Source organism: Mustela lutreola, chromosome 7 (genome assembly GCF_030435805.1).
Source record: "Mustela lutreola isolate mMusLut2 chromosome 7, mMusLut2.pri, whole genome shotgun sequence".
In the NCBI taxonomy this organism is placed as follows: Eukaryota; Metazoa; Chordata; class Mammalia; order Carnivora; family Mustelidae; genus Mustela; species Mustela lutreola.
Window position 1 is genome coordinate 150348412 of NC_081296.1, and position 24657 is coordinate 150373068.

The 24657-nt window shown below is 40.3% G+C and overlaps 1 protein-coding gene across 1 annotated transcript in view; it reads left to right on the plus strand.

Annotated features, from left to right (window-relative positions):
* The window catches only part of RCOR1 (REST corepressor 1), a 122407-nt gene that overhangs the window by 58290 nt on the left and 39460 nt on the right, over positions 1-24657 (plus strand). The window contains exon 3 of the mRNA XM_059183190.1: positions 18721-18804. Coding sequence (XP_059039173.1) covers positions 18721-18804 — 84 coding nt within the window. The remainder of the gene's footprint in view (positions 1-18720; positions 18805-24657) is intronic.

The window sequence follows — 24657 nt, forward strand, 5'->3', positions numbered from 1 at the left end:
GGTATGGGTCGAACCTCCCAAGCCCCTGTATTTCTTAAGATGAGGGTACATCACCATTAATCAGACTGTGCCTTGAGGGTTTTTTTCCCCTCCTGGAGCCTATTCTGATTAGTGTGTTTTTGTGACACTACTGGTGGCATAGTGTTAAAAGCACTGGGAGAAAGCATATGAAATTAACAGCGTGCCACCAGTAGTGTCTCTGAAGTATTTAGTCTGTTTTTGTTTTGGTTTATGGCTTATATGTGGTGGTGTAACATTGGTGTTAAATGTTGAGACAGTTAAAATGATAGCATTGAAGAAAGCATATTTGTATTTTCTCTAGAGAAGACTGAGTCTGAGTCCAAGGCACTGGTAGGTCAGGGTAATGAGAAAAAAATAAACTGAGTCCAGAAATCCAGTTGCTAGTGTAGACAGAGTTTATGGCGTTTGTTTAAAATCCAGCTTCCTTCTTGGGAATCAAGAAAGGGACATGGATGAGGCATCGGCAGGACTCAGGTAACTGGGCACTGATACAACTAGGTCTGATGAGTTCAGCTTGGAGTTTTGTGAATTGTGGTGTATTTGAAATAGCCTGTCTTTGGGATTAGAGTTTATGCCCGTAGAAGGTAGAGCACTGTTACCCAGAGAGGAGCAGGAAGTGAGTGTCAGGGTTGCATTCTAGAGGTCCGGCTGCAGGAGCTGCTGCTCAGCCTCTTGGCTCCCACCCTTGTCAGCGTGGACTGCTGTGGTGATCTGGCTTGGGCATGTGCTGCTCCCTTTCTAACGCTTTCCATGAGGTGACCACCTACCTTGTGACTTCATGCATTTTAACTTCCTCAGCTTTTGTGAAGCACCTTGAATGTGTCAGACCGTGAAGATACACAGGGGTCTCGAGGACCTCAGTCTAATAGGGGAGACGGAAGAGGACAATGGTAGGTGCCAGGTACTTTCTAATATGTGCCCCTTTTAATGCTCATAGAAACCTGGACACAGGGAAGGCATTATTCTTCATTTTTTCAGCAGGGGTCCACTAAACTGTTCCTTACCACTCAGGGACAAGGTGGCTAAGATGAGATTCAGATCCAGCATGGGATTTAGTTTCAGATGGTGAGCTCAGATCTGGGCCAATGCTGTGCTCGAATGTGTCGCTTAACCCCACTTTTCAAACATAGAGTAGAACAACAGTTCTCTCTCTCTCTCTCTCTCCAAGATTTTTATTTGTTTGTTTGACAGAGAGTCAGTGAGAAAGGGAACTCAAGCAGGGCCAGTAGGAGAGGGAGAAGCAGGCTTCCCCCTGAGCAGGGAGCCTGATGTGGGGCTCTATCCCAGGACTCTGGGATTATGAACTGCACTGAAGGCAGACGCTTACAAGTGACTGAGCTACCCAGGTGCCCGTGCCCCAAGGAGAACAGTTCTTATCTCATAATGTTGTTTTGCACATCTTATGATGCAGATATGTATAGTGCTTTAGCTCAGTCACTGGCAAATAGTAAGAGTTAATGAGATCTTAATTATCCCAAAGTTCACTCATAATAATCACTACCAATAATAATTGTCTTAACTTACAGAGACCCTTTTCTTTGCCCAGAAGCAGTATGTCTTTGTTTTTCTTCTTTTTCTTTGAAGATTTTTTTTTTTTTTTAACTTTTAAGGAATCTCTGTACCCAGCATGGGGTTCAGACTTACAACCCCAAGATCAAGACTCATATGTTCCACTGATTGAGCCATTAGGTGCCTGCGGTATGCAGACCGTGAATGATCAGACTCTGAGCTATGAGACTGTCATGGGAGTATTCAGGGTCGGGGAGATTGCTCACCTGGCTTGGAAGAGTTAGAGAAGACTTTCCAAAGATGCTAATCCTTGAGCTATCTTGAAAGATTAATGAGAGTCATCTGATGGGAAAAGATAGTGAGGGATATTGCTCAGTGAGAAGGAAATTTAAGAGGAAAGATGTGGGGAACTAAAAAGGCACAGCAATAGAATTACCATGTGTGGGCTGGTGAGTTGTGAGAATGGGACATAGGTTAGAAAGGCTGGCCAGATCGTGTAGGGCCTTAGAATGTTATGATTTTATCCCAAAGACAATGGGGAAGCTGTGGGAGGACTTGTTTAAAAAGTAAACTTATTTTAGGGGCGCCTGGGTGGCTCAGTGGGTTAAGCCGCTGCCTTTGGCTCAGGTCCTGGGATCAGTCCCGCATCGGGCTCTCTGCTCAGCAGGGAGCCTGCTTCCTCCTCTCTCTCTGCCTGCCTCTCTGCCTACTTGTGATCTCTCTCTGTCAAATAAATAAATAAAATCTTTAAAAAAAATAAAATAAAAAGTAAACTTATTTTAGAATAGTTTCAGATTTACAGAAGAGAATTCCAGTATATCCTACTCTTTCCCCTATTGTTAATATTAATATCTTACATTAGTATGTTATAATTAATGAACCAATATTGATTCATATTATTATCCAAAATTATAATTTATTAACATTGCCTTGGTTTTTACCTAATGCCCTTTTCCTGGTCCAGGATCCGATCCAGGACATGACATTCCATTTAGTTGCCATGGTTCCTTTGGCTTTCTTGGCTGTGACGGTGTCTTAAGGACTCCTTGTGTTTGACTGACTGGCAGTTTTGAGGATTACTACTAGTCAGGAATCTTTAAAAAATGTTCTTCGGTTGGGATTTGTCTGATGGTCTTCTAATGGTTAGACCAAAGGTATTGGGAGGAAGAAGTAATGTGCCATTCTTATCACATATCAGGGGCACATACTAGTATAACATGACTTAGTCTCTGTGGATGTTGGCTTTCATCTCCTAGCTGAGGTTGTTATTTGTCAGGTTATCTCCACCGTGAGGTTAATCATTCCCTTCCCCCTCGTCACCTTCCCTTCCATAACATTCTTTTGAAGAAGATACTATGTGCAGTCTACACTTACGGAGAGGAGGGTTAGGATCTCTGTGGAAGGATTTTAAACATCAGAAGTGATTTGATCAGAACTGTGATTCAGAAAGATTGCTCTAGCTGGAGTGGAGAGACTCTGACTTTGAGGATAGGTTCATGTTTGTGGTCTTGGTTAGCCTGGAGAGTTCCAGGCAAGGTGAAAAAAGATGAAGACCTCAAAGTAAGACAGTGGCAGTGGGGTTGGAGAGAGAGTGATTTAAAAAGAGTTGAGAAGTATGATTGAGGGGTTCAGTGGGTTGGGGTTAGGGACCTGGCAGGAAGTGGAGGAGGAGGGGTTCAAGATTTCGTGCAGGTGCATACTCTCAGTCCGACTTAACCAGCTGTTGACATGGACTTTCATCACCTGGCAGAAATGGGGTTTGGCAGGGTTCTCATCAAATTCGGGAGCACTTGGATGAAGTTTGAGGTATTTTTTGTTTTGTTTTGTTTGTTTGTTGTTTTTTTAAAGATTTTAGGTATTTATTTGGCAGAGGCAGAGAGAGCGCTCACGCTCACAAGAAGGGAGTTCTGGAGAGGGAGCAGCAGGCTCCCTGCCATGCAGGGGAGCCCTGTGCGGGGCTCGCTGCCGGGCTCCATGTCGGGACCCTGGGTTCATGACTGGAGCCAAAAGCAGATGCTTAACCTTTTTAACCACCTGAGCAACCTGGGTACTCCAAGTTTGAGTTTTTAAGAGCTTTATAATACTTCTGTGTTTACTGTAGACTTTAATTCCAGAGAGCTCATGAGAAAAAATTATGCATTATTTATTCCAACTCAAATTTTTAGCATTTAAAAAAGAAGAGCTTGGAAGAGAACCAGACAAAGACCTGTATAATTTTTTTTTTAAAGATTTCATTTATTTATTGGTCAGAGAGCGAGCACACAAGCAGGGGGAGTGGCAGGCAAAGAGAAACAGGCTCCTAACTGAGCAAGGACCCTGATGTGGAACTAGATCCCAGGACTCTAGGATCCTGACCTGAGCCAGAGGCAGATGCTTAACCGTCTGAGCCACCCAGGCATCCCAGACATGTATAATTTGATTGTAGGAAGATACAAGTATTTAGGTAACAAATAGATTCTGACTTCTTTTATTTATGGAGGACAAACTATTGTCATTTGAGAATTCTTAAATGTTAAGATAATTAATGAAATAATATTATGAGGCAGAAAAGTGTACTTTATATTCTAGCTTTTGATCTCTTTATACTTCTGATAACTTACTGTGTCTCTAAAATGTGGGCCTTGTATATAACAGTTAACATAATAGATTCTGGAATCTGCTGCACATGGGTGAGATCTTGGACATGTTACTCCATTCTCTCTGTGCCTCAATTTTTCAATCTGTAGAATGGGGATAGTGATAATCCCTGCTTCAGAGGGTTGTTAGGAAGAGTAAGTGAGCTAACAGGTGAAAGTGCGTAGCACCTGCTACATAGTAAATACAAATGTTAATTATTAACAGTAGTAATAATATTGTACTACTAATGCTGTTTAGATTGATTTACATTTCCTTCTGAATGCCCAAAATAAGAAGGCAAAAATTTGGAGTTACAAAATGATTTTTGATTTGTAACCTAAATATAACACAAAGGTTAAATTTATGGGTACATAGCTTCGCAGGATATAGTGAAAGTATGGATGGCCAGTTGGTACATTTAAGAATAAGAATTTATGGCGGCACCTTGGCGGCTCAGTTGGTTAAGCACTGCCTTTGGCTCAGTTCATGATCCCAGGGTCAAGCATCATATTGGGCTCCTTGCTCAGAGGGGAACCTGCTCTTTCTCTCTCTCAAATAAATAAACAAAATCTTAAAGAATAATCTACCAATTTTATTTATTTATCAAGAAGATTTTATTTGAGAGAGAGGGGGAGAGAGAAAGCACAAGCAGGGGGAGCAGCGAAGGGAGAGGGAGAAGCAGATGACCCACTGAGCAGGGTGCCTGACCTGGAGCTCGATCCCAGGATTTTGTGATCATGACCTGGGCTGAAGGGAGATATTTAACCAACTGAGCCACGCAGGTCCTCCTGGATTTACTTATTTTTTAAAAGAAGGTTTTATTTATTTTAGGCGATCGAGACAGGGCCCTTGAGTGGGGTTGGGGTGGGGAGCAGAGGGAGAGGGACAGAGAGACTCCACTGAATGCAGACCCTCAGCGCAAGGCTCAGCTTCACCATCCTGAGATCATGACCTGAGCAGAGATTAAGAGTCAGTTCTTAACCAGCTGTGCCACAGGCGCCTCAAGAATTCCCTCCCTGCTTCCCTCCCTTCTTTCCCTCCTATCTGTTTGTCAGAGAGAGAGAGAGAGAGAGAGAGCGAGCGCGCGAGCAAGGGAACACAAGCAGGGGGAGCCTCCAGCAGGCAGGGGGAGCCTCCAGCAGGCAAAGGGAGAGGGACACCCCTAGCGTAGTGCCTTTTTAACAGTTTCTCCTAGTCCTACAGCCACTACCAGAAAAAAGAGGATAACGTGTATGTAACATCGCACAAAAACAGCCCTTTTGCCTTAGTTCTCAAGTTTGGGCAGTGTTGCTTGTAATTTTTTTCCTTAATTTCTGGTGTATTTGGGTATATATATCCACTTTTTTTTATTATTTTTTTTGGTGAGTCACCTCTTCCATTGGTTCTCCTAAGTTTGTAGTGTTCTGTTGTTCAGTTTTAAGTGATTTTAATTTTTTTTGGTCAAGATTTCTTTGATCCGGGATTGTGTAAGAGTATTTTGTCATTTCTGAATATATGAAGATTTTTGGATTATCTTGTAATTATTGGCTTTTAATTGTATTGTGGTTTCTACACAGTATAATGTCTATGCAACCTATTCTTTGAAATGTGTTTACAGATGCCTTTTGGTCTTGTAGATGGTCATTTTTGTAAATATTTTGTTAATTTGCTTGAGGTTAGGTGCAACTTCAAAGTATGTCCAGTAAATGAAAATTGTTCAGTGTGATTAGGTCTTACGTATCTTTTAGTTTTTGTTTGGACTGTCAACAAATAATTTCTCAGTCTGGTGATGTATTTGTCAACTTTCTGCTTTTCCATCAGCTTTTGCCATGTTTATTTTGATGCTGCTTTATTAGGGTCATATAAAATTACAATCTTCATGTCATTTTATTTTGTCCCACTCTTAAGTTTTATTTTGTTAAGGAGTCTTCCATTTTTCTGCCTTCTGCTGGTTTAGAAGTTTATATATACTAACTTCTAATAACTCTTCTTGAATCTTACTGTGCAGATTTAATTTAACATGTAGAGTTAATCTTTCTTTCTTTCTTTTTTTTTTTCTTTAAAGATTTATTTGTTTGAGGGATGCCTGGGTGTCTCAGTCAGTTAAATGTCTGACTCCGGCTCAGGTCATGATCCCAGGGTCTTGGGATCGAGCCCCACCTGGGGCTCCCTACTCAGTGGGGAGTGTGCTTCTCCCTCTGTCTCTCCTCCGGCTTGTGTTTGTTCTCTTACTGTGTATCTCTCTGCCAAATAAATAAAATCTTTTTTTTTTTTTAAGATTTTATTTATTTATTTGACAGACAGAGATCACAGGTAGGCAGAGAGGCAGGCAGAGAGAGAGAGAGGGGAGGAAGCAGCCTCCCCACGGAGCAGAGAGCCCAATGCCGGCCTCGGTCCCAGGACCCTGGGATCATGACCTGAGCCAAAGGCAGAGGCTTTAACCCACTGAGCCACCCAGGTGCCGCCCCCCACCCCCTTTTTTAAAACAAAGATTTTATTTATTTGAGAGAGAGCATGTGAGCAGGGGGAGGGGAAAAGAGAGAGGGAGGGAGAGAATCTCAGGCAGACTCCCTGCTGAGCGTAGAGTCTGATGTGGGACCTGATCACATGACCCTGAGTTTGTGACCTGAGGTAGAATCAAGCTTTGGATGCCCAATGGACTGAGCCACCCCTCACCCCCACAACCTGTAAAGTTAATCTTTGATCTTTAGAATGGGTCACCTATGATTCACTACCCCTGAGTTCAATGTTGTGAATCTCCAGAATTGTAGTTCTGGTCTTTTTCAAAACTCCTTAAATTGGACATGATTTTTATTTTTTATAGGCAGTATTTACAAAACCTTATTTACTTCCCATTTCTTTTTTGAATATCAGTCTTTCAAGATTTTTTTCCCCGCACAAATTCTTTAGGTAAAAATCTCCCAAAGTTGTTCTTGTAATTTGCCCATTTTCTGAGAATTTTGCAGAATGCATTCTTAGTATTTCCCCTGAGCACTTTCAGGGTATTTTTCTATATCTGGCCGCTGGTGCTTTTGGGAATTTACTGTCCGTCATTGTATTTGTTGGTGATCTTATTCTCTCAGGATTTTGACATTTTTCCCAACCTTTGTGAAAGTCCTTTTTGGTTTAAGGTATAACTGACACACAGCACAGTGCATGGCTCTTTAGTGTTAGCAAGGTTGAACAATCGTATGTACTACGGGGTCTGACACCTCGAACATCCCAACATCCCCAGCACTCCGCATAGCTCCCTCGTACCCCTTTCCGGGGACCACCCCTCCTCTACCGTGCACTCTCATTTCCGCCATCACGTAGCGGGTCTTACTGTGCGTGGATTTCGTGTTAATACGTTCTGCGGCTTATATTCTTCATGATCGGGGGTTTTTTGCTCTTCGTGTTCTTTTGTTTCTGAGGCTGATCCACGTGGTCGCTTGCAGCCCCGGTTCGTTCCTTTGTGTCTGTGGCGTTGCTCTGCGCGATGGCCCTGCTGTTCTGCTCTCAGTCTGTTGATGGACGCTTGGATTGTTTCTAGTTTTAGGCTGTTATGAATAAGGCTGCTCTTCTTCTTTTTGTGGATGAGTATTTCTCTGGAGCATACGTCTAGGTATTGAATTGCTAGCTAATAAAGTGGTTTATAGCCCAACTTTAAAGGAGTTGTCTCAGACAGTTTGTAAGATTTCTCCTTTGTCTGTGGAATATCTCAGTTTCACCATAATGGGGCCTCGGTATGATTTTCTTTTTAATTCATCCTGCTCACTGGACATACTGGATTCATGTCTTTCATCATAATAGTCTGTAAAATTATCAAGTTTATTGCCTCAAAATCTGCCTCCTCAAATCTGTTTTCTTTTTTCTGGGACCTTTATTATATACAGGTTAATTTTTTTCTATCCTCCACTACTCTTAACCTGTCTTTCATATTTATCCTCTTATCTCTATTTTGTATTATGAATAATATTTTAGATTTTGTTGCTTTTCAGCTGCATCTACCCTGCTATATTTTATTTATTGAGATTTTCTTTGGATGATTTTTCTTTTTTTTTTAAAGTACTAGCTGGTTCTTTTTCAAATCTTTCTGATAATTTTTGGTAATGGTTTGTTGCTTATTCATTCCAACTTCTCTTTCTTTAAGCATTTTGTATGTATTTATAATTCTGTATTTGTTAATTATAATATCTCCAAACTCTTACACTAATAGTATTTTTTCCCCTCATATTTGTCATCTTTGAATTTGAGATCATCTTCATTGATCCTGTCATGGCAAGCTGAGTGCTTAATCCTCCAGGAAGGTTGCCTCCCGCCACTCCTTCTGCTAGGCCAAGAAGAGGAAAAAGGGGTTAGTCTTGGTTTATAGTTACAAGTTTTCGAAGTTCATTGCTGCCCACCTGTTTTTAGGCTTTAGGTCTGTGGTAATAATATGTCTCGCTATACACTGTAAAATAGTAAAAGCAAGATCAAATTCACTGAAACTGAAAAAACAAACAACAAAGAAAACAAAAGCAAAAAACCCCCCAAACAACTTTTTTTTTCTTTTACTAAAACTGAGTGTGATAATGCTTTCTTTTACTTTATTTCCATTATAGTGGATGTCGCTGTTAGAATTTAGAGTTCTTTAATTCTGAAGGTGTATTTAGTTTACTTTTGTAAGTAATCTCTACAGTTTTTCTCATTTTTAGGAAAAGAGGAACATAGGAATGAAAATTATTATGAAATGATTGTTCACAGATTTTAGATGAATTTCCTTAATGCCTTTCTTTCTTTCTTTCTTTCAAAAAAAAAAAAAAAGATTTATTTATTTATTTGTCATAGAGAAAGAAGTAAGAGCAAGCCCAGGCAGACAGAGTGGCAGGCAGAGGCAGAGGGAGAAGCAGGCTCCCTGCCAAGCAAGGAGCCCGATGTGGGACTCGATCCCAGGACGCTGGGATCATGACCTGAGCCGAAGGCAGCTGCTTAACCAACTGAGCCACCCAGGCGTCTCCTTAATGCTTTTCTTTAAAAGAAAATGTAATTTCAGTCATACTATTGGAATGCATTTATGTAATAAAAAATCCAAACAAAAAGGAACTATATGTTACAGCAAAACACAAATTCCATTTTTCCTCCCAGTCTAGTGCGCACTTCTTTCCTATATTATCCACTATTTAAGTTCATAAGGTGATTTTTCCTATCTACAGTTCATATTTTTGCTTTTTAAAGATTTATTTATTTATTTAAGGGGGAGAGAGAGTATGCAAGTAGGAGGAGGGTTGAGGAAGAGGGAGAGAGAATCCCAAGCAGACCCTGAGCTTAGCACAGGGTCTGATGCATGACTCAGTCCCAGGACCCTGAGGTCATGACCTGAGCTGAAACCAAGAGTTGGATCCTTAACTGACTGAGCCACCTAGGTTCCCCCATTTTTAGTTCATTTATTCACAAAGAAATACATATGCTAAAAGCAATTAAAACAAGTATTCTCACTTGCTTTTAAAACAAGTATTCTCACTTGCTTTTTTTTTATAAATTTTTTTTTTAATTTTTATTTATTTGACAGAGAGAGATGACAAGCAGGCAGAGAGAGAGGAGGAAGCAGGCTCCTTGCTGAGCAGAGAGCCCAATGCGGGGCTCGATCCCAGGACCCTGAGATCATGACCTGAGCCGAAGGCAGCGGCTTAACCCACTGAGCCACCCAGGCACCCCTAACAGTTTTTTAAAAAAAGATTTTATTTATTTATTTGACAGATCACAAGTAGGCAGAGAGGCAGGCAGAGAGAGAGGGAAGCAGGCTCCCTGCTTGTTACAGGTAACCCTATAAAAGCTTTTTTGAGATATAATTCATAAAATGTATAATTTAAAATTCACTTGTTTAAAATGCATTATGCAGGGAACCTGGGTGGCTCAGTCGGTTAAGCGTCTGCCTTTGGCTCATATCAGGATCCCAGTGTCCTGGGACTGAGTCCCTCGTTGGGCTCTGGAGCTCAGCAGGGAGTCTGCTTCTCCCTCTTCCCTTGCTCCTCTGCCCTACTCATGTTCTCTCTCTGTCAAATAAATAAGTGAAATGTTTTAAAAAATAAATAAAATATACAATTTGGTAGTTTTCAATATATTTACAGAGTTGTGCAACATTGCTAAAGTCCATTTTAGACCATTCTCTCCATCCCACAAAGAAACCCTGTGCCCATTAGCAGTTACTGGTCTGTAGAGTTGCCTATTCTGGACATTTCGTATGAGTAGAATTATGCAGTATGTGTTTTTTTGGTGACTGGCTGTTCTCACTTAGCATAATGCTTTCAGGTTTCCCCCATACTGAGCATGGGTTAATACCAAATTCTTTTTTTTTATGGCAGCACAATAGTCCATCATATGCATACATTCCGTATGCCGAGCACTTGACTCCGTAACAGTACTGTTCGTGTTCACTTGTATGAGGGTTTTTTACAGTACTGTAAATATATTTCCCTTATGATTTTCTTTTTTTTCTTCTAAGATTTTAAATTTATTTATTAAAGAGAGATAACATGAGTTGAGGGGGGTGGAGCAGAGGCAAAGGGAGAAGCAGATTCCCCACTGAGCAGGGAGCCCATCTCGGGGCTCAGTCCCAGGACCCTGGGATCATGACCTGAGCCGAAGGCAGACACTTAACTGATTGGGCCACCCAGGTGTCCCTCCCTTAATGATTTTTTAAGCGTTTTTTTCTCTAGCTTACATTATTGTCAGAATACAGTATATAATACACACAACATACAGACTGTGTGATAATTGACTGTTAATGTTATCAGTAAGGCTTCCAGATAATTAGTAGGTAAGTTGGGGGAGTCAGAAGTTATAGGCGAATTTTTTTTTTTAAGATTTTATTTATTTATTTGACAGAGAGAGAGATCACAAATAGGCAGAGAGGCAGGCAGAGAGAGAGGGGGAAGCAGGCTCCCCGTTGAGCAGAGAGCCCGATGCGGAGCTCAATCCCAGGACCCTGAGATATGACCTGAGCCAAAGGCAGAGCCCCAACCCTCTGAGCCACCCAGGTGCCCCTATAGGCGAATTTTTGGCTGTGCAGGAGATTGGCATCCCCAGCCTCAACATGTTTCAGGGGTCAGCTGTGTATTCATTCACTGGTTGATGGGCATCATTACCGCCTTTTGGCTATTACAAACAATGGTGCTGTGAACATTAGTATGCCAGTTTTCATGTGGATATATGTTTTCATTTCTCTGGGCTATATCTCTAGGTATGGAATGGCCAGGTTTCATGGTAACTATATTTAACCTTTTGAAGAACTGCTAGTCTGTTTCTCAAAGTGGCTGTAGTGTTTTACATTCACATTATTCTAGACAAATAATCCCGTTAACAAATGGGCAAAGGGGGCGCCTGGGTGGCTCAGTGGGTTAAGCCGCTGCCTTTGGCTCAGGTCATGATCTCAGGGTCCTGGGATCAAGTCCCGCATCGGGCTCTGCTCAGCAGGGAGCCTGCTTCCTCCTCTCTCTCTGCCTGCCTCTCTGCCTACTTGTAATCTCTCTCTCTGTCAAATAAATAAAATCTTTAAAAAAAAAATGGGCAAAGGATTTGGGTGAACATTTCTCCAAGAACTACACACAAGTGATGAGTTAAGCATGTTAAAGATGCTCAGTATCACTAGTCATCAGAGAAATGGAGATCAAACCACAGTGACACAGTTTCATACTCATGGGTAGAGCCAGAAAGTCCGATAAAAACAAGTATTGGAGAAGATGTGGAGAAATTGAAACCGTAGTATACTGCTGGTGGAATGTAAAATGCAATTGTAAGCTGACACTCTGGTTCCAGGTAACAAATACAGTAAGCCTTGGAGAATGAGAACTAATTCAGGGTTTCCGAGCAGAACAGAAAATATGCTGAGTATTTCCCTTAACGTGGAACAAGATGATTCTCCGCTGGCGCACAGGAGCGGTATTAGGTAATGTCAGATCACACAGTGAAGGCTTCAAAAAAAAAAAAAAAAAAAAACACCCTTCCAAAGAAACCCAAAAAAGCAAAAAACAAAACAAAAAACAAACCCTTCCAGGGGCGCGTGGGTGGCTTAGAGGGTTAAGCCTCAGCCTTCGGCTCAGGTCATGATCCCAGGGTCCTGGGATCAAGCCCCGAATTGGGCTCTCTGCTCAGCAGGGAGCCCGTTCCCCCCCACACACCCTGCCTGCTGCTCTGCCTATTTGTGATCTTTCTGTCAAATAAATAAATAAGAATCTTAAAAAAAAAAAAAAAAAAACCAAAACCCTTCCGAAAAATGTTTCAAAATTTTATAACATAGAATTTACCAGAAAATATTTATCTACCTACCACTCAGATTTGCAGAAAGCAATGAAGCATTACAGGTATCAGGCCAAGCAAGATCATCTGCTCTTCGAGTGGTTTCTGGAGTTTTTAATGTTTTTATCATGCACATTTTATACTTTAAATGTGTGTACCATTGGGGTGCCTGGGTGGCTCAGTTTGTTAATCGACTGCCTTCAGCTCATGGAATGATCCCAGGGTCCTGGGATCGAGTTCTGCATTGGGTTCCCTGCTCCGAGGAGAACCTCTTCTCCCTCTCCCTCTGCCACTTGCCCTGCTTGCGTTCTCTCTCTCTCTCTCTCTCTGTGCGCGCGTGTGTGTCTCTGTCTCAAATAAATAAATAAAATCTTTTATTTTATTTATTTTTTAATATTTTATTTATTTATTTGACAGATCACAAGTAGGCAGAGAGAGGGGGGAAGCTGAGTAGGGAGCTCCATGTGGGGCTTGATCCCACGACTCTGAGACCATGACCTGAGCTGAAGGAAAGGCTCTAAGCCCCTGAGCCACCCAGGTGCTCCAAAATAAAATCTTTAAAAAATATAAATGTATGTAGCCCTAATAACATGTAGCATCAGTTTTATATATTTATGAATATATATATTCATATATATATATATTTTTTTTAAGACTCGATTTATTTATTTGACAGAAAGAGAGAGATCACAAGTAAGCAGAGAGGCAGACAAAGGGGGAGGGGAAAGAAGGCTCCCTGCTGAGCAGAGAGCCGGACACGAGACACTATCCCAGGACCCCGGGATCACGACCCGAGCTGAAGGCAGAGGCCTAATCCACTGAGCCACCCAGACGCCCTATATTTTTAATATTTACATTATAGTATTATATATTTCCTTTGACTTTTTGGAATCAAAATTGTTGATACCTGCACATCTGATGAATTTTATTTTCTGTATTTAATTCCTTTGACTGCATATGCTATGGTTTAGCCAATTCCCATAAGACTTTTACATTTTTCCTGTATTTTAGAACCATAAACAAGCCTCTGGTAAAAATCATGTCAGTCAGTCAGAGTTCTCCAGAGAACCAAACTAGTAGTGAGAGAGAGAGAGAATGAGTGTGTGTGTGTGTGTGTGTGTGTGTAAGAAATCTTAACAGCTTATATACATACTTAAGCAATGTGCTGATGCTTTGTATTCTTAATTAAAAAAAAAAAAGGCTGATTAGGGACCAGTGAATTAACTTCATAGGTCTGACCTGTAATTTGACAAACATTGCTGTTGTATGTATTTTATATCTAGAGATGGATTGCTGGTTTGCTGGGTATCCATACTTCATCAAACGACGCCAACTTTCTAAAGAAGTTGTGCGAAGGTACATTCTCATTAGTGCGTTCTCTTTCTTCTCCCCTGTCACGGAAGCTGGTAATTTTAGTTTCCTTGAAATCCTTCTACTTCAGGTCTAGGCTTATTTTTTAAGGTTTTTAAAACGTGGCAGTTGACCTTAAACAAAGAGAGCAGCTTCACAGTTAGCACCCTCAGAAGGCGTGAGTACCAATCCAGAAATTAATGACACTGCTTTGGGTTTTTTTTGCCTTTTTTTTTTTTTTTTAAGACTTTATTTAGTCATCTGACAGAGATAACAAGTAGGCAGAGAGGCAGGCAGAGAGAGGGGGAGACAGGTTCCCTGCTGAGCAGAGAGCCCGATGGGGGGCTCCATCCCAGGACCCTGAGATCATGACCTGAGCTGAAGGCAGAGGCTTAACCCACTGAGCCACCCAGGCGCTCTACAGTGTTTTGTTTTCATCATATTTGTATTCTTCAGTTTACACACAGTCTAAATTGGTGTACTTATTGTGAATGTTGAAATAAGCATGTTGATACAATCACTATCACAGTTGGGGTACAGAATAGTTAAATCTCTTCAGAACATTATCTTGTACAGTTCTTAGCCTTCCTCCTACTTCTAACCCTTGGAACATTGATCTTTTTCCTAACATTATAGTTTCACCTTTCCCAGAATGTCATACAAATGGAATCGTAGAATATGTAACCTTCGGAGACTTGCTTCTTTCACTGGGTGTGATGCGTGGGAGATACGGCCGCGTATCAGGAGTGTGTTTGTTTTTATTGTTCTGTAGTATTCCAGTGTAGGAATGCCCATTTTGAATAAAATTTTTATAAGGTGTGTAGTGTAGGTCTAGCGTTCACTTTTCTTTTTTTCTTCTTTTTTTTTTTTTGCATACGGAGATCCAATTGTGAAAATCCCCTTTGTTGAACAGGTGTTGAACTGAATCCTCTCTGCATTGAATTGCTTTTGCACCTCTGTCACAAAGTGTTTGACCGAATTTATTTATATGAGTCTGTTTCTGAACTGCCTCCTGTGCCACTGATCTGTGTATCTGGTTGTTGTTGTTGGTTTTTTTGTTTTGTTTTTTTTTTTTTTTTTTTTTTTTTTTGCCAATAGCACACTGTTCCTTTCTACAGTAAGACAGCGGTGTGCAGCTTCCAACTTTGACATCACTGTTCTGGTCTTCCCTTTTACTCAACCTGTCTGTCCTTTTGTTTTCTATCAATGTGAACTCACAGATTGTTATTTTATTGCTGTTATTTAAGTTTTTGCTTAAGTTCTAGATTTGGCCTGGGGGAGACAGAGCCCATCATTCTTTGAACAACTTCTTACCTTTTGGCATAACAGGATATCCTAGGGTCATCTTATCCATTTCCTGTCATAGTCCTGGAATCACCCATTTCTCCAAGGAGACCTGGTTTCTTTTATAAGTGAATGGTAATTAGAATCGAGATACGGGAGCTAGATGTGCTCATTATTGCTGGATTGCAGCAAGGCCCTCTCAGTGGACATCGAAAACTAGGAATTCATACCGTTAACCATCAAGTCCTGTCCAGCACTACAGAATTCTTTCTACTCCCCTCCACCTTTATTTGTAATCACTCAATACTTTGAGATTCATTTGTATGTTTAAATAGTTCCTTTTTTTTTTTTTTTTTAAGAGAAGTTGCCAAGAAAAATTATTCCATTGAGGAATGCCTGGGTGGCTCAGTTGGTTGAGCAGCTGCCTTCGGCTCAGGTCATGATCCCATTGTCCTGGGATCGAGTCCCACATCGGGCTCCTTGCTCAGCGGGGAGCCTGCTTCTCCCTCTGCCTCTGCCTGCCTCTCTGTCTGCCTGTGCTCGCTCGCTCTCTCTCTGATAAATAAATAAAATCTTAAAAAAAAAAATTATTCCATTGAGTAGTATGTGACAATTTTAGGAGATTGCCACACTTTCCTCCCACTAGATGTTCTGTTCCTCCGCATTATTGCCAAACCTTGATATTGTTTGTCTGTCTCAGTTTTATATTCTTAATAGGTTTGTTTTGAAATTGTGAATGGTTTTAATTTGCCTTTCTTTAGTGACTAATTTGTATATCTTTCTGTTCCATGTGCTTATTTGCTGTCCTTATGCCTTCTTTGGAGGCTTATTGGAGGTTTATTCAAATTTTTTTTGCCCATTTTTTTTCTTTAACAATATCATTTTTAATGTTGAATTTTGAGGGCTCTTTATAGATTCTGGATACAAGACTTTATCAGATACATGATTTGTAATTTCTCAGTCTTTGGCTTGAATTTTGTTTCCTTAAAAGGGTCACTTGAGGAGCAGAAGTTCTTACTTTGGATGAAGCCCCAATTTATGGATTTTTTTTTTCTTTTATGGATTGTGCTCTCGGTGTTTTATCTAAGATCTTCTCCAACCTCAGCTCAGAAGGCTTTTTTTTTTTTTTAAAAAGATTTATTTATTTATATTAGCACATGGGTGGGAGCAAGCGGAGGGGCAGAGGAGAGAGAATCTCAAGCAGGTGAGATTCTCACCTGAGTCCTGAGCCCCACACAGGGCTTGATTTCACAACCGTGAGATTGTGACCTGAATAGAAATCGAGATTTGGACGCTTAACCAACTGAACTACGCACGCACCCCAAGAAGGTTTTTTCATGTTTTCCTCTAGCAGTTTTATAACTTCTGGTTTACATGTAGTTGTATCATCAATTTTGAGTTACTTTTTGTGTATTTGTATATGTAAAGTATGGACCCATGTTAATTTTTTGAAATATGAGTATCCACTGTTCTAGCATCATTTGTTAAAAAGATTATTTTTCTCCATTGGATTTTGCCTTTGTGCTTCTGTGGATAATCGTTGACCCTGTATATGTGGTTCTGTTTCCGGACTCCGTTACATTAGTTCACTTCCCTGTGCGCCGGGGCAGCACTGTCCGCATTACTGAATCTTAACTAGCTTTGAGCCAGTGGGCCTTCCAGCTGGCTCTGCTCAAAGCTGCTCTGGCTCTTTAGGTACCTTGTGCTCCTGTATGGCTTTTAGGATTTTTTCAGTTCCTACAAAAACGTGCTGGGATTTTTGCCTGGGATTGCAGTACATTTGTAGAGCAATTTGGAGAGAATGTTAATATTGTGTCTTTTGATCCATTTACATGGTATGTCTTCCCATTTGCTTAGATCTTTTTTAGTTTCTCTCAGAAATGTTTTATAGTTTTTAGTGTTTAGTTGTATCAGTTCCCTAAGGGGGAGTAGGGATGAAAGGGATATTCTTCAGTTTTGATTTTTATTGACTTTTATTAACTCCTGAAAGAGGTATTCTTTCATTTTTATTTTTATTAACTATTTTGATTTTTATTTTCTAAAAAATTATTGACCTTGTTTCCTGCAAAGTTGCTAAACTCATTTGTTCTAGTAACTTTTTGTAGATTCTACACAGAGGACCATGTTGTCTGTGAATAAGACATTTTTAATTCTGCCTTTTCAATGTGGATCCCCTGTTCCCACCTTGCCTGATTCATAGTGTCCACACTTTGGGTCTTTCCTTCCACCATCCCATTGTGTTTCCTTAATGTAACTGCCCCCTAGATTTTGCCAAAAATCTCTTTCTTTATAAAACCTAGAACACACTAATAGATAAAATCAAAGGTTAGAGATCTGGCAGTTTCATAGAAAACAGGAATTCTTAAATCAGGCTTTGTGAGCCTTTAATGGGCGTGCCCTTTCTCTCTCTCTTTCTCTCTCTCTCAAATAAAATCTTTAAAAAAGGAAAAAGAAAAAAACAAAGGTAAGAATACTTTTGGAATGAATGAGTTTGGGCCTAACCAGTGTAAAACACCTGTTAGCGAGCCTCTTAATGTCTCTACTCCTCTGTACCTTTTGAAGATCACATTTAAATGTCTTCGTCGTAGTATATGACTGTTGCTTGTGGTTAATCCAGTTATACATGTGAGCTCAACACCTGCCACTTGTAAACCTTTGGTCTACTATGTTGTATCATAGATATTCAGGAATTTGAGTACATTTAAGAAGTTTGCTTTCAGGGGCACCTGGGTGGCTCAGTTTGTTGAGCATCTAACTCTTGGTTTTGCTTCAGGTCATGATCCCAGAGTCCTGAGATTGAGCCTCATGTTGGGCTCTGTGCCAGTGGGGAGTCTGCTTCTCCCTCTACCTGCTGCTCCTGCCTGTGCTCTCTCTCATTCTCATAAGTAAAATCTTTTAAAATATAAAGGAAGCTTGCTTTAAGATGAAATATTTTTAATGGTTATTCTTTAATAAAGTTGTCAAAAGAAGCTTTGGATTCTTCTTGTCAAGGCAGAGAAGGATAAAGGTCTGGCAGAGAAGGATAAAGGTCCTGAAAGCACACATGAAGTATACACTTTTTATTTTTATTTTTTTAAAGATTTTATTTATGTGTATAGCAGAGAGATCACAAGTAGGCAGAGAGGCAGTGGTGGGGGCGGGGGGGTGGTGGGGGTAGCAGGCTCCCTGCTAAGCAGAGAACCTGATGCTAGGCTCAATCCCAGGATGGTGAGGTCAATCCCAGGATGGTGAGGTCATGACCTGAGCCAAAGGCAGAGGCTTAACCCTCTGAGCCACCTAGGCACCCCGAAGTATACATATTTTAAAGGGATCTTTGAGGCTTCCCTTTTGGATGTCCCATGTCTGCAAGCAGAGTGTCTTTGTATATAATGCCTTAAACGCCTGGCCAATGTAGCTGTTGTGCCTGAGTTCAGTCCTGACTACCACCTTCTACTAAATGACCTGTTTCATTTCTTCACCTCGCAAATGAGAATAATAAACCTGTTTGTTAATAGTAGAGGGCTTAGAAGTAAATACGTGTTGGCAGACTTGAGGGCCACGCTCACCCCGTGATGGTAAGGGCAGGTTCCATTGGGGCAGATTTCAGTAAAAGCTGGGTGGTGTTACCATGTTCCAAGGATTAAAAGACCAGAATGGTGCTGTTAATCATTGCTTATTATGTCTGTTAAATTATAATAAGAATTTTCTTTCTTTATTTCTCCCAAGCCAAACTAGCAAGACGCAGTCAAGAACGAGACAATCTTGGCATGCTGGTCTGGTCACCTAATCAGAATCTATCAGAAGCAAAACGTAAGTTTTAAAGGACTTTTATTTTCCCTCTTTCTTCTTATTTAATGCAAAGTTTTAAAGTCAGTTTTATAGCTAAAAGTTCCTATACACATTTTAGTTTTCTTACATTTAAGTTTGAAAGTGTGCATTTCTTTACTGTGTCTTGTCATAAGGACTTAAAGATTTTTAACCAGTGGTTTCATAATATTCTTTTTTTTCAAAATGCTGTATAGGCTAATTCTGGAGTAACTAGGAGGAAAAGCTTAGAGTGAAAAGAAAATTATAATGCAGTGTAAAGCTCCCTCAGCTGGGAATTTACAGTTTTATAAATTTCTAATTGAAGGGTTACAAAGGGCAAGATGCATGTTATTGGAAACAGGCTTTATTTATACTGTAAGACTTCAGCCTAGCTAGAAGGAGACCTGTTGAACTGATTCTGTTTTATGAGTTTAAAATTATATTAGGATGAATACCCTGAGTTAATTTGAATATTATTTTGGGGGGGGATAAGGGTCCTATAGCTATTAGTAATATTACTTATATATTCAGAGTTTAATTTTTCACCTTTTCTCTCCCCTCTGCTCAAATGATACCAGCAAAATTAATTTTGTATCAGATATATTACCATAAGTCTGGCATTTTCAAAGTTTTAATTTGCTTTGTAACTTAAAGAAGAAAAACTAAATTCCCTTTCGGATAATTTTTCAGTGGAGGTTCATGGATGGAATTTATGGGGATTTGTGAACTTAGAAATCCCATGCAAGGTTTTTTTGGTATATGTTTGTTTTTCTGGATTTTCAAAGGGGTCTTTGACAAAAATAGGTTAAGAATCAATGCTCTAAAATAAGGGTCAGGCTTGGAAAGCCACCAGTGGTAAATGTTATCAGGAAACTGTTCAATTGTGAGTAAAGGCTCAGATTTTTAGGCTTTGATCAGGATTTACCAAAGTGTGTTTTCTAGTATTAAAATAGCTGTTGACCGGTTTCCACTGTCAAATAAGTATGAGAGAGGATATGTATTAAATATTCTCCTCTTGTATATTCAGTATCCATGTTAGCACATTTAAGGTACAAAGAGCTCATATGGTAAAGAAACAGGTTTAATTCTGACCAGAAACGATTATTTTTTGTACAGTCCCCTCCATGGAATACAAGAAATTCATCTACTCTTAATAATCCTGAATTTAGCAGTAATAAAATAATCTTAGTCTAATCTGATTTTAAGAATATCTTAATTTTGCCTCTATCAGGCTGCTGCTTAATGAGTTCATAATGAAGAACAAAATAGCGAAAGGAAGTGTTTTGGCACGGCTGGTGTCTTTCCTGTGCTGGGGAAGACCTTTGAAGTACTTCCTGTGTGTGTTTCCCCTTTGAGTACTCGCACTAACTTATAAACGCAATCTGTTCCTTTTTTGAACATATTCTCTTTGACAGGAAGCTGAAAATCTGCCTCCCTGTAATTTTTAAACCTTTACTTTTCTGAACTCTGCTAAATAGAGTCTGCTTTCTGACAAGTCTTTCAGATGTTCCATCGTCCCGCCACCTTGACCACTGCGGTCCAGGTTAAACCAGCCTGGTTGTTTCAGGTGTTTTTCAGATGGTTTGATTTTCGGGACTCTCTTTTGCACTACTGGTATGTTCCATCCAGTTGGTCATAGTCCCCATATGAAATGATGGTACCCAGAACCAAATATCCAGAATCATGAGCATTCAGTTAAGCTTTGTGGCAAGCACAGCACTGAAATGCAGTCACTCTTCACAGCAACCCCAGAGGAAATTTCTGTCCCCATTTTGCAGATGGCATTCCACAGTCAAAGAGGTTTATGAGTGGTGAAGCCAGTAGCAGTATCCAGGTGTGCTGATTTCACCCTGCTCCATGCTCTGAGTGCCTCTCTCTGGGAGAACTCGTTAACGCGCAGTGTTCTGTGTTTCTGCCACGCTCCTTCTGTTTCTGCAGTTCACAGTCAATCAGTGCCCTTGGTGGTTGTGTTACCTGTTGACATCTGTGGAGTCGGAATGTCATTTTGATATTCTCTTATTTTTCCTAGACCTGGAAGAAAAGAGCAGAATGTGAAAAGTTAGTTGATTTTTAAACAGTGGTATTGCCTAAAATAAATTCACAGTTTTAATGGAAGCCTTTAAAAATTGAAACTTTTAAAGCCAATATGCAAGTAACATTTCTATATTGTTGAGAGTTTAGAAGATACAGGAAATTATAAAGAAGGATCAGCTCACACCTTATTCCATTACCCAGAGATAACTGTTGTAAACGTTTTGGGATTTTTCCCAGTCTTCTTTTTTCTCTCTTGTGTGCATATTTATATAATTGAGGTGATGTGGGTGTGTATATGTCTGTGTATTGTTTTCCTGATACTGACCTAAGCATTTCCCACACTGGTTGTTAAATTACCATGTCCATCATATGGGTAGATGGATGAATTTATTAATCTCCTTCTCTTGAAAATTTACATTGTTTCTGAGTTGTTGGCTGTTCTAAAAGAAAGCTGTAGTGAAATGAAACAAGATGAAACCAGAGAGAGACAAGCCATAAGAGACACTTAATCTCAGGAAGCAAACTGAGGATTGCTGGAGGTAGAGAGGGGTGGGAAGGATGGGGTGGCTGGGGGGTGGACACTGGGGAGGGCACGTGCTATGGTGAGTGCTGTGAATTGTGTTAAGACTGATGATTCACAGACCTGTACCCCTGGGGTAAATAATACATTATATCTTAACAACAACAAAAAATTTAAAAAAGAAAGCTATAGTGAGAAACTGACTCCTAGAACTTTTCCTCTTTCATTTTTTGTTTTTGTTGTGTTTTTAGTCTTTTCTTAGGATGCGCTCTAGGAATGGAGCATGGGGTTATCGGGAACTTGCCCAGCCGCTTCGGGGTGAGGATGTCAACACAATGGGGTATCCTGACATGACTTAGGTTCCGCTTAGTAGGCTCCTGTTTGTGGAGCTTTGGGAATCCTCCAGTCCTTGTCTGGTAGTCTAATCCCCGTTAGGCCTTACAGTGTGATTGTAGTGTGAATGTGGGCAGGGGTACAGTTTTTTCCATTTGCACACCTATTATTTCCCCTCAGCTCCCTGCCCTACCATATATGAGCAAAAAAGAAGCCTTTTCTTTTTGACGTTCTTCATTTTCAAAGAATATGTAAGTCTTGGTTGTCCAGCATTGGTTCTCACTCTGCGTAGGAATAGGAGATTTGGAACATGTTTAGATTGTTGGAGATACCCCTCATGTTAAGAGACCTGTAGATCTTTGGTTTTTCTTGCGTTGGTTTCTTTCTTCTCAAGTAGCTATTTTAGAGCTGTGCTTCTTAGTGTTACTGCAAGTTTGCAAAATTATTTTGTGGTTATTAAAATGAATGCTGTTGTAGAAATTTCATACAACACAGAATATATAATGTAGACAATTATCCTCATAGTCACTGTGTATAATATATATACTTCCTTTTTTTTAAAAGATCATTTATTTATTTCTTTATTTATTTGAGAATGGAGTAGAGAAAGAAAGAACTTGAGGTGGGGGGAAGAGGCAGAGGGAGAGGGATAAGCAGACTCTCCACTGAGCAGGGACCCTGATGTGATTGGGGGGTAGGGGACACAGTCCATCCCAGGACCCTAATCATGACCTAAGCCAAAGGCAGACGGTCAATTGACTGAGTCACCCAGGCGCCCTCCCCAATATTTTTATACATATTAATATGTAAATTTTTAAATAACGAAGTATGAGCTTTTCAGCAGTTTGTTCTTAATCTATCTGGAACTCTGTTCTGCCTCAGTACATTTACAGTTGCCTAGTTTTTAAATAACAAGTAATGGGTGTCCCGTAATTTAGTCATTTTTACAAAATTGAAGTATAGGTGACACACAATGTTATGTTACTTCCAGATGTACAACGTAGTGATTCAAGAAGTCTGTGTACGTTACATTGTGCTCGCACAAGTGTGGCTCCTGTCTGTCACCGTAAAATACTGTTCCAGTACCACTGGCTGTATGCCTTAGGCTGTGCTTTTTATTCCCATTACTTATTCATTATGTAACTGGATATTTGAAGTCTTTCAGTTCTTCTTTCTTGTTTAAAGTTACTTAATTGTTTTAAGTTTTCATTTTAATCACCTGGTGCTCATTGTCCCAAGGTGTCCATCACCTATTTTCTTGCATCGCACTCCCCACCCCCCACTCTGGTAGTCATCAGTTCTCTATAATTAAGAGTCTTTTTCTTGGTTTTTAAACTAAAAAGCTGGGGCACCTGGGTGGCTCAGTGGGTTAAGCCTCTGCCTTCGGCTCAGGTCATGATCTCAGGGTCCTGGGATCAAGCCCTGCATCGGGCTCTCTGCTCAGCAAGGAGCCTGCTTCCCTTTCTCTCTCTCTCTCTGCCTGCCTGTCTACTGTGATCTCTCTCTGTCAAATAAATAAATAAAATCTTAAAAAAAAAAAAAAACTAAAAAGCTGTAGGGATGGTAAATCTGTAGAAATAGAGTTACTAGGCCAAGGGGCAAATACATTATTTCTTTTTTCTTTTTTAAGAATAGATTTAATTTCTAGTGTAGTTTTAGGTTCACAGCCAAATTGAGTAGAAAGTACAGAGATTCCCCAGATACTTTGCCCCACACGTGCACAACCCTCTTACCCCCCACTGTGGACCTCTCCTACCAGATTGGTCAACTTGTTACCAGTGAACCTACATTGATGCATCATTGTTACCCAAGTTTCCTAGGTTACATTAAGGTTCGTTCTTGTGTTGTACATTCTGGAGGTTTTGACAGATGTATAAGGACATGTATTCGCTGTTATAATTTCGTACTGCATAGTTTTCCTGCCCTAGAAATTCTCTGTGGTCTGCCTATGCATTTCTCCCAGCCCTGTAACTCTTGGCAACTACTGATCGTTTTACTGCCTCCATAGTTTTTATCTTTTCCAGAACTGACATTTACCTGGAAGGAAATAGTATGTAGCCTTTTCAGATTGGCTCTTTTGACTTAATAATAATATACATTTGAGCTTCCATGTCCTCATGGCTCATTTTCTCTTTGGTGCTGAACAGCATTCCATTATCTGGATGGACCACAGGGTGTTCACCCGTTCACCTACTGAAGTACATCTGGTAGCTTCCAAGTTTTGGCAGTTATGAATGTAACATAATTTATTGCTGCTATAGACATGTATATGCGGGTTTTAGTATGGACATAAGTTTTCAGCTCTTTTGGGTAAATACCAGGGAGCAGGATTGCTGGATTATATGTTAAGAATACTTTTTAATTTTGTAAGAAATTGCAAGACTGTCTCATTTGATTTGATTTGAGAGAGAGAAAGAGAGAGAGAGAACAAGCATTGGGGAGGAGCAGAGGGAGAGGGACCCCAGGATCAAGACAGGTGAAGGCAGATGCTCAGCTGACTGAGCCAGCCAGGTTCCTGCACCCCTTTTAAAATTTTATTTATTTATTTGAGAGAGACCAAGACTGTCTTCTGAAGTGGCCATGTCCTTTTACACTCCTGCCGGCAGGGACTGAGAGTTCCTGTTGCTCTGGGGCGCATCAGTACTTGCCCTTATTAATATTTTGGATTTTGGCCACTCTAAATAAGTATATGTTTTATTTTCTTTTAAATAAAAAAATAATACATGCACAGAACTTAAAAATATTCAACATCTGTCAAGTTAATCAGTGTTATGTTAATATTCTGGGCATCTTTTAGTCCCTATACACTTTTTTTTTTTTTAATATTTTATTTATTTGACAGAGAGAGAGAGAGAGAGAGAGAGTGAGTGCACAAGTAGGCAGAGAGGCCGGCAGAGAGAAAGGATCAAGCCCAATGCAGGGCTTGATCCCAGGACCCTGAGATCATGACCTGAGTTGAAGGTAGAGGC